Genomic DNA, 11137 nt, shown 5'->3' with positions numbered 1-11137 from the left:
GTATTTTTACTATTTTTGTTTCTGTTATAAAAGTTAATGTAGATAAATGAGATAATATTAAATAAGTTAGTCTTATTTCGATTCCAATTATTATGAATTGTACGTATTGTGTCCCACGATTACATCCGAATTAAAGCGTTATAAACATGGAACTATAAAAAATCCTAAAACTTAGCAATATTAGCAATGGTAGACCTTGAGTGTTTTTTAAACAAATCTAGAATGTGTTTTATTCATTATGTTTGTGGCCACTTCCTTATACGTGTACGCCTAAAATAACATTAAACAAATGTTTGGTAGGTACGAGTAGGTACGTATATACGTACTTTAACTTGAACGTGTTATTACTTTTGAGAGACGGAACTGATTTTGATGAAATAAAATCTTTGAACAGTAAATATAGTAATCCTTTTGCTCAAATTTGTATTATTTATGAGTTTTGGAAGATAGCCCCTGATTAATAAATACAGATTTAAAGAAGACAGTTATTTTGAAGTCATTCACTTTAAATATTTCACTTCAATTTTATTTTTGTAGTTCATCACTAACTATTATAATGAGTTTATCGGATATTACGTTCATAAAAGCCAACAAAGTTACATTGTCAAAATGTATAATAAAAATACATACTAAAATAATATTACTCTTTCAATTATTTAAAATTAGCGTAAGACAATTATTCGTTTTAAACTTAACTCTATACCAACATAAGAGGATTCCTTACACTGCTATTGTCAAACGACGCAAAAATAACATTTGTTGCTTACACACTCCAAAATTTGTTTTCAATAAACGATTCGGTTATTATCTTGGTCCTTACTTGTATAATAAGCCAAATGCAGACCTGTCTATATATAAATTGCCACTAGCTCAGTGTAAAAAAATGTTGTGTTCTTGCTTAACAAGACGTACGATGAAACAGAAAAATACATTACTTCTATAACCTAATTTCAACTGACCCATACACACTTACACGCACGCACACGCACGCACACGCACGCACACACACGTGTGGGCACACGCACATACAGTAAAAAGCACGTGCACTTACGCACCCACAAAAAAAAAAAACATATCTTCATATTATTTACTTACAAACACTTTACATAAGATACGTTTTGTAATGACCTAGGCGATATTTCTAATGTATTTTAATTATTTCAACTTTCGGGGAGAGGACTGATTATGCTTAACACAGGATATTTAATTAGTCTAGCTAGGACAGCCAGTACTTGATCTGTGTTTCGTTTGATGGCCATGTTATTATACATTAAACCTTTTGTCATAGATCAATCATATAATTGTTTTTTAAGGATGATTTTTGTGTGGAATAAATATTTTATTATAATATGAATACTAGGTAACCTATGTTGAGTTACTATGCGACGGCACTGGATTTAGTTTCGCAGTATCTATTACACATTTCCATTGAGTTACTTTGTTGTGTGTATTATGGTTTGAGTCAGTTAAGTTTTCAAATATTCGATCTACACATTTGGACGTTATCATTATATCCTTAAGCAATCATAGTGGTATCATAAGGTAATTAATTAAAAGTTATCATTGGAAATCTGAATAAGTCATATTGATTTTATCATCATATTAAAACTATTAAAACGGAACTGATTAAAACTATTTTAATCAAAAACACAAAATAATCCATATCTATATACTCCATACTATATTGTAAATTCGAAAGTAATTCTGTCTGTGTTGTCCGGTTTGGGTGAAAGGGGAATGCCCTTTTTTGGCCCGAAATGCATAAAAACTTACTTTAATTTAAAAACAAAACCGTAGCATTTCGTCTTTACAGATATATTCGTAAAGGGTATAAAGTTTGAAATATTTTACATTAAAAAAAGAGTAATGAAAAATGGAAAAGGAACAAACATTGAGTTCCCAATTAGTAACTTCGATTAAATTAAATCAAAATCGGCTAGAAAAAAAAAAAAAACGCTGAGTAACTAATTTGATAATGCGAAAGAATCCATCATTCTATTAAATTAATCAGATCATTTGGTTTGCAGCTCTGCGAATCCTGCAATTAATCAAACCTATTCGATTAATTTTATTGAAGTCTACGTTCAGGTGTGTCTTAAGTGGGACATGTAAGTAGTATTTGCCCAGGGCCCCCTAAACTCATGGCCCGGCTCTGCATCTGAAGGTAAGTGGTCACCACCGCCCATAGATATTTACGCTGTAAGAAATCACACTAACATGCGCCACCAACCTTGGGAGCTAAGATGTTATAACCCCTGTGCCTGTAGGTGCACTGGCTCACTTACCCTTCAAACCGGAACACAACAATACTAAGTATTGCTGTTTGGCGACAGAACATCTCTGGAGTGGTTGGTACCTACCAAGACGGGCTTGCACAAAGCTCCAACCAAGTACATTTTTATATTACATTTTACATTAACAGGCTGTAAATTTCCCACTGTTCACCACGGGTTCGGAAAATAAAATCTCTATATACAAAAAAAAACCCGTGAAAAAAACCATCGGGTTCGTTTTTAATTCTTTAATATAAAAAAAAAAAAAATAAATTCGAAGATGTTTGTATGATGTATTTTTATGTGAATTAAAAACTTTATAACAAAATATATTATTATTTAATAGTTTAATTTTTTTTACATATTCAGTGTATATGTACCCATGTACCGTACAATAGGTAGATAAGATTTAAAATTATTTCACAACTTTATAGTTGCGTTATGCAATACTAACGTGTAATAATACGTAATCACTAAACGAATGCGAGTCGTTTTTCGGCTTGCCTTTGCACAATATTTATTTTTTATCTTTCTTATTTAGCTATATTCTGGCGGGATTTTTTATAAAAGTGCCACCTGAAGGTACCCGGTCACCACCGCCTATAGATAGCGCTGTAAAAAATACTAACTATTCCCCACATCCCAATGCACCGCCAACATTATAACGATATTTAATTTTTTATATCAAACAAAAACTTAAGCATCTGCGTCGTGAGCGAGTTCTTTATTTTGAAAAATTCTATAAGTAAAACCCATATGTTAATTTATTATTAATAAGTAATAAGTAGACAACTCTCTTATAAATTTTAATTTTTACAATGAAGGACATGGATATGGACGTGGACAATGAAGTTCAGGGTATAGTTGTGGTCATATGCACTGCCAGTAGGGTATCAAAGAAGGTCTTATTGTTTACGGTCTCATTTAAGCGACCTCCTTGAACAACCTATTAGATCTTAGCTAAATAGCGTTATTAATTATTTATATGTATATTATTATATATATATATATATTATTATACTTCTGTTTTTTTATTAGACAAGAAAATTTAAGAGTAAAATAACACCGTCATTATATTCAACTAAAATATTGAAGGAAACCTGCACTTCACGCTCGACGCGAAAATAAAAGAATATTTTAAAAACAAACTCTAATTTTTTCCATAAAAGAGGAGCGTATCAGATTCTATTGTCACCAGGACTGTGTGCTAAATTTCATTTCTTTTTATAATTGTTTCTAACATAGAACATATAATTTATTTAAAGGAGTTCCGATAAAGTCAAATTTTCTTTGCGTCGCTTAAAAATATTGAAAAACAAAACCATACTATGCTATTTATCGTTTGCTAGAAAATAAAATTAAATGTGTTATCCATATTATTAATTTAATATTATAAATGCGTTATCCATATTATTAATTTAATATTATAAATGCGAAAGTAACTCTGCCTGTCTGTCTGTCTGTCTCCCTTTCACGCCAAAACTACTGGACCGATTTTAATGAAATTTGGTACACAAATAATCTAGAGCCTGAGAAAGGATATAGACTACTTTTTATTTGGAAAAACGTGCTGTAAAGGGTTCAAAAGGGGCATGAAATTTTGTAAGTTGTTGAAAGTATTGTTATTTTTAGAACTAGAAGCATAAAACTTATATGTACACTTATAAACTAACATATCATGACACCCACTAAGGAGCGAATTTTGGAAATTCTACCCCTAAAGTGGTGAAATAGGGATTGAATGTTTGTATGGAAGTCCGTTATTTTTTAAGTTGGAAACATAATACTTTATTTTAGGATACTGATTAAAAATGAGTACATAAACATTTGAGCGTTTCTGCATATTCCATTCCTAAGGGGGTGAAATAAGGGATGAAAGTATGTATGAAAGTCCTTATTTGTTTAAGTTAAATACATGAAACTGTATTTTTGGGATACTGATTTTTTAATTTGATTTGATTTAGGAGTAGATACTTATTTATGTATTTCTTCATATTCTACCGATAAGGGGGTGAAATAAGGGTTGAAAGATTTTATGGGAGTCAGTCATTTATTAAGTCAAAAACACGAATCTTTATTTTTGAGATACTGATTAAAAACGAGTAAATACGAATATAAGCGTTTTTTGATATTCTACCAATAAGGGGGTGAAATAAGGGTTGAAAGTTTTTATGGAAGTCCGTCATTTGTTAAGTTAAAACATGAAACTTTATTTTTGGGATACTAATTAAAAATGACTAAATACATATTTATGCGTTTCTAGATAATCTATCACTGATGGGGTGAAATAAGGGTTGAAAGATTTTATCGGAGTCAGTCATTTTTTAAGTTAAAAATACGAAACTTTATTTTTGGGATACTGATTAAAAACGAGTAAATACGAATTTTAGTGTTTTTTGATATTCTACCACTAAGTGGATGAAATAAGGGTTGAAAAATTTAATGGAAGTCCGTCATTTTTAAAGTTAGAAGCATGAAATTTTACTTTTGGGCTACCGATTAAAAACGAGTTGATATGTATTTAAACATTTCTGGATATTCTACCCTAAGGGCTGTAATACACACCAATGTGGTTCACAAAGAGGTCTTACATTAACGTAATATTTTAAGTTAATTTGTTAATATATTCATATTCTACGCGAGCGAAGCGAAGCGAAGATAATTGTTTAGCTAAAAAATTTTGTTCCAGTGTCTAAGGAACTGTCAAATGTCGAGACTGACACATTATTAATGAACATATCAATTTCATCTACTCGACTTCAATTTTAACGATATAGCAACGAGGGAATTAAAACTTCTGTTGTGAATGACGAGTCTATCCTAACTTCTGACATAAACAAGGGTAGAACAGACTAGATATTAAGTCATTATGATCGACATAAAAACTTTTTAACTTTATTTATTTAATAATCTCATATATGTTCCGAAACAGTTTTTTAGTGTAAAAAAATTATGTTTAATTTATGCAAAAGCTCTTATTTTTCCATTTCTGTATATGATTCTACATAAAACCATCAGTGGGGCGGAAAAAGCCACATGTATGTTTGTATACTCGCGAGGGCAATATAGTTTGATGATAGAGTCAGATTTGTAAATATAAATCCTACACTATCATCAAGAATCATTAGTTCAACAATAATGCATTATTTAGATGAATATAAGGATTAGTAATTTTTCTATTGAAACATATACCGTACATATCCACGTGTAAATGATATAGCCATCTACACTGAAACTTAGAAAGTGTCATCTTAAGTTCCGAGTGTTTTCCAAGGCTGTTTCCGGTTTGCAAGGGCTGTGAAAACTATAACAGATAAGTACACAAAATATTTGTAAAAGTATAGAATATTCCTAACAAAAAAAGTCATAATAAGTAGAAAAAATATTTAAAATAATCTTTCCCCTCTTGACAGTGATTCGATCATTAAAATATTATTAAATCAGCAAGTCATCGCACAAAAAATATAAATAATACCGCTTCACAAATGATAACGGGAAAAAATGATATCACAATCTATATATAAAGCAAGATACGTACAAAGTTTGTCATTAATTAAATTCGCTTGGAGGAGGACAAACGCAATAATGTTCCTCGAACTTATACTTAGTCTAGCCATCATAATATTAGGCTATATTTACTGGAACGGTAAATATAACGAGAGATATTGGACAAAACGTGGTGTGCGATTCTACAAGAAGAACAAAGTACTTGGAGTGTTTTGGGATTTCATAACGAAGGATAAGTCTTTAACTGAGCACCTACACGACATTTATAAGCAATACCCTAACGAACCTGCCGTTGGATTTGGCACTCTGCTCACTCCATCGTTGTATGTCAGAGATATTACAAATATACAATATGTGTTAACGACAAACTTCAACGCCTTCAGTCATAGAGGAATTGAACCCAATGAAAGTGATATTTTGGCAAATAACATTCTATTCATGAATGGGAAGAAATGGCAGCTGATGAGGAAGAGTATGACACCTTTATTTACTTCAACGAAGCTAAAAAGCATGTTTTACATAATGGAAAAAAGTGCACAAGATTTCATCTATTACTTAAAAGAGAATCCAGATTTAAAAAAAGGGAATACATTTAAGAATCTCGCAACATTTTGCAGCGCGGCTATTTGCGGTGCTGTATTCGGCGTCACAACAGAATCAATATTTAATTCTCCTTTCTTGACAATGTCGCAAAAAGCGTTTGAGCAAACTTTTGTGCGAAATATTCAGTTCGCTATTGCCAACCTGAGTATACCTCTGTTTAAATTATTGAATATAAATCTATTCAAAGATTATGAACCATTCTTTATTAGTGCAATAAAACAAACTCTCCGTCAACGAGAACGTGAGAATGTGAAAAAACACGATTTCGCAGATATGTGTGTATCATTACAAAGTAAAGGAACGTTAAAAGACCCTGAAACAGGAGTTGAATTGGAGCCCACTGACGAAGTTCTTGCAGCTCAAGCGTTTTTCTTCTTCTTAGCAGGCGTTGAGCCAACAGCATCTGCGATGTTCGTAACATTGGTAGAGTTAGGAAAACACCCAGAAGCACTACAGCGCCTGCATAAAGAAATCGACGAGGCATTTGAAAAGAATGATAATAAATTGACGTTCGATGTAGTCGTTGGTATGGAGTACTTGGAAATGGCTATGTCTGAAGCTATGCGACTTCATCCACCTCTAGGTTTTTTAACTAGAATGAGCGTTGAAGATACTGTCTTGCCCGTTGGTAATATTAAAGTGGCGAAGGGAACTAAAATATTCACACCGATTTTCGAAATCCATCATGACCCGAAATATTACCCAGATCCGGAAGTGTTTAAGCCAGAGAGGTTTTCACGGGAAAATCAAAAATCATCTTCTGATATATTATACCAGCCTTTTGGAAAAGGAAATAGAATTTGTATTGGACAGAGATACGCGCAATTACAAGCTAAGACTGGCTTGATATATTTATTAAGAAATTTCACTATTAAAACAAACATTTCAAAAGGAGGTATGAAATACAAAAAAGAACAAGTTACCATTAGATTAGCTAATGTGGATGTAGAATTTGTGTCAAGGACCTAAACATAGTTCATATTATTGGGTGTGTTTTATTGGCAGTGGTGACCACCTGCCATAAAGTGGTCCATTAGACAGTAATAAATGAATAAGATTTAAATAATATAATAAATATTACTTTTATGGTAGTTGAAATTATTTTTAATTTTTTTTTCCTTTATATCTAATCTTCTTACAATGGTTTCGCATGTGTCGCTTGTAATTATATCGAGACAATTTATCTCGTAAGCAACTTGGCGTCAAATGACTTCAAGATGACGTCATTTAGTCAGTATTATTATACAGCTGAATTATCGCCTGTATGTTAAAACTATTACTTTGAAATAGTTCCTTGATATACATTTACTTAGTGGTAGGGCTTCGTGCAAGACTGCCTGGGCAGGTGCCACTCATTCACTATATTTAGAATTCCGGCTTGAAGGGTGACTGAGCCAGTGTAACTGCAGATATAAAATCTTAGTTCTCAAGGTTTGGTGGCGTATCGGTGACGTAATGAATGGACGATATTTTTTACAGCGCCATTATCTGTGGGTGATGGTGAACACTTACCATCAGGTGGCCCATTTACTTGTCCGCCAACCGGTATCATACAAAAAAAAACAAAATATATTTAAAGAATGTTTTTGGTAAAAATCCCACTGCTGGGCTAAAGCGTCCTCTCCTTTTTGAGGAGAAGATATTATTAATGACATAAATTGATAAGTAATGAATATTGCTAAAAAAATTTGTACTATAAGTATTTTTGTTTTTTTTTTTATGTTATAGGGGGCAAACGAGCAGGAGGCTCATCTGATGGAAAGTGATTACCACCGCCCATGGACATCTGCAACACCAGGGGGTTGCAGGTGCGTTGCCGGTCTTTTAGAAAGGAGTACGCTCTTTTTTTGAAGGTTCCCAAGTCATATCGGTTCGGAAAAACCGCCGGCGAAAGCTGATTCCACAGAGTAGTTGTGCGAGGCAGAAAATGTCTTAAAAATCGCGCTTTTGTGGATTTTCGGATATCTAGGTGGTGCGGGTGAAATTTGGAATTTTGACGAGATGTCCGAAGGTGAAATTCAGCTGCCGGGATTAATCCAAACAATTCCTCGGAACATTCCCCGTGGAAGATTCGGTAGAAGATGCAGAGTGATCCAACATCTCTACGCAGAGCCAAATGATCGAGCAGATCAGAAAGGGCTTGATCGTCGATAATTCGAGCTGCTCTACGTTGGATACGGTCAAATGGAAGGAGCTGGTACTGGGGAGCACCCGCCCAGAGGTGAGAGCAGTACTCCATGTGAGGCCGAATTTGCGCTTTGTATAGTCTTAGACGATGTGCCGACGTGAAATGCTGTCTTGCCTTGCTGAGCACACCGAGCTTTTTTGGTGCGAATTTGGCTTTGCCTACCAATTGACCGTGGAACTGAACGAGGCTCGAAATATCAACGCCAAGTATTCCGATACTAGCGGTGGCGGCTATCGGAATGTTCTCAAATCGTGGAGATACGACGAATGGTGTTTTTTTAGCGGTTAACACGCAAACTTGCGTCTTTTTGGGGTTGAAGAGGACTAGGTTTAGCCGGCCCCAGTTCGAGACTTTGTTTAACGAAGACTCGATTTCATACACAAGTTTGTTCCGGTTTTCTTCGACGTCTTCATGAAACGACAAAAACAATATCATGGTGTATATAAAATTAATAACTTACTTTATTGTTTTTATTTCTGTGATCTGTCAAAAATCTCAAATTTTGTCATACGATTAATGCGCGGGATATATATATATATATATATATATATATATATATATATATAAAAGATATCATTGTTTTCATCAATTTAACGAAAGAAATATTCAAATGATAGTAATTGAATACTAGACGGAGTACTTTATCAATTCGTTGCAGCGTCACGTCGGAAATGCGTCTTTCAGAAATTATGTTATTGTAATTATAAGTTAATATTTATCTATTAATATATTTAAAAATTAGACTTTAAATAAAATTCGAATTACAGCACCGTTAAGAAAAAAATAGCATTTTCACATATCACGGTCATTGCTTACTTGTTTTAGTTTCAAGAAAATGTTATTATATGTTCTGTTCGTTTAAAATCTTAGTCTACAACAAACTTGAACACGCATACTTGACTAATAACTATATTAAATCACCGAATAAATAAACCTCTACGCCTCGTTCATAACGTAACACATATTCATAGGGCCGTATCCATAGAATATCCGGTAAATAATCGATACCTGCAGGACCCCTAGCTGTCAAAAAAAAGTGTCATGTCCTCGAGCCTTTGAATGGTTTTGCTGCACATTAACAAACTTTACTTTTGTCAGGTAATGGATTTAAGGTTCTTTGTATTATATTAAACCGTATTATATTAAAATTTCATATGCCTTAGCAGCATTTATAATATTACGAAGAGTTTTTGTAATGTTTTATTTTTATATCGATTTAGCGATTGTACATCGAGCGTCTAAGTAAGTTACCATAGTTACCAAGTTACCAATGTATAAGTGTATAGAATTATGCAATTTTTATTAGGATTTACAAATAGTGTCCTTAGTCCAGTCCTGATCAAATTATATTCAAGATATACCGTTTAAAGTGTCACCCCAAGTATCACAGTCTCGTAACTTTTTTCTTATTTTGCACGCCTTACTTCTATCTAACATTCAATAAACTAAAATTTTCAAATTAAAAAATCATGCTAATGAATTAACGCTATTTAACGTAAAATTTTGGTATATCTTAAATTATTTGATTTATTGAATTAATAAAATATATATTTAAGTTTTTAAACTTTATTATTTAAATAAATAATTTATGTGAATAGAATGAGAGAGATTGAAAGAAGATAATTTGTTAAACGATTATATCTAACCTGTCGAGTAAGAACGGTTTAAATTTTAGATTTAAAAAAAATACTAAGGCGAACAACACACAGATAGTATACGTATATGTCACAACAGGGAATCATAATGAATTAGTGAAGTATTTTATCTCGAGTAATTGAATCCTCGACGCAGAAATAATCGCCATTTTCTGACTGTGTCTTTGCTGATGGCTTTACTGGCCGTTACAACATCAGCGGACGTAATGGCAAGCTTCATTACTAACTAGCATTCACCTTGAAATTTGAGCCTTATCCGTCCTCACGGTGTCACCTTGGTTCAGAGCGTGGTCGGTGAAGTGGAGAGCACTTCTGAACCGCGAATGTTTGTCACCTCTGTTTGCTCGACACTACTAGTTGGGGGCCCCATTCTCGCGGTGAATCAGTTTCATGTATAGTGTTGGTTTTCTCAACATAGGGTGCGTTCGCAATGGTTAATCTGACGACTACGTCATTCAAAACGTGCAAAGGACGCCTTAGTCCGTTCGGTCGGCTTCCACTGCTAGAGTATTATGAGCAGACTTGTGATATCAATGAATTGCTATTTTATAGGGCTCCCCGTGTGTATTTGGTGATCGAATCGAGGTCGAAGTGTTTATGAAAGGTTATAATGTAAATGTGCAATTTCGAGGTTGGAGCGATACGCAAAAATCAGTTTTGGAATAAAATATTTCAATACGTTTTTATACATTTTTAAAAGCTCTTATATATTTTACCGGTAATTATTTATTTTTATTTTTCATTGAGCTGAAATTTTGTTTTTCGTAACAACGCACGTTTAACTAAACGCAGCCATTTCAAATCCAATATAGCGAATAGCATTTTGTAAAATACAAAAATGAAAAGTTTTCAGTAATAATAATATTCATCAAATTAAGTTTTTGTAAGCTTAATTATATAAATAAATATTG

The 11137-nt window shown here is 33.1% G+C and overlaps 1 protein-coding gene across 1 annotated transcript; it reads left to right on the top strand.

Moving 5' to 3' along the window:
- Positions 1-5847: 5847 nt before the first annotated feature.
- Positions 5848-7381, top strand: LOC113392528 (cytochrome P450 6k1-like). The gene has a single exon (XM_026629015.2). The coding sequence runs from the start codon at positions 5859-5861 to the stop codon at positions 7350-7352; it is 1494 nt and encodes a 497-aa protein (XP_026484800.2). The 5' UTR covers positions 5848-5858; the 3' UTR covers positions 7353-7381.
- Positions 7382-11137: the final 3756 nt, after the last annotated feature.

Source organism: Vanessa tameamea, chromosome 5 (assembly GCF_037043105.1).
Source record: "Vanessa tameamea isolate UH-Manoa-2023 chromosome 5, ilVanTame1 primary haplotype, whole genome shotgun sequence".
NCBI lineage: Eukaryota > Metazoa > Arthropoda > Insecta > Lepidoptera > Nymphalidae > Vanessa > Vanessa tameamea.
The sequence above is the reverse complement of the archived record's forward strand: the minus strand, read 5'-3'. Positions and strand labels throughout refer to the sequence as shown.

Excerpts from the sequence above, each read along its gene's own strand:
- LOC113392528 (XM_026629015.2), top strand. The coding sequence starts at position 5,859 with ATGTTCCTCGAACTTATACTTAGTCTAGCCATCATAATATTAGGCTAT.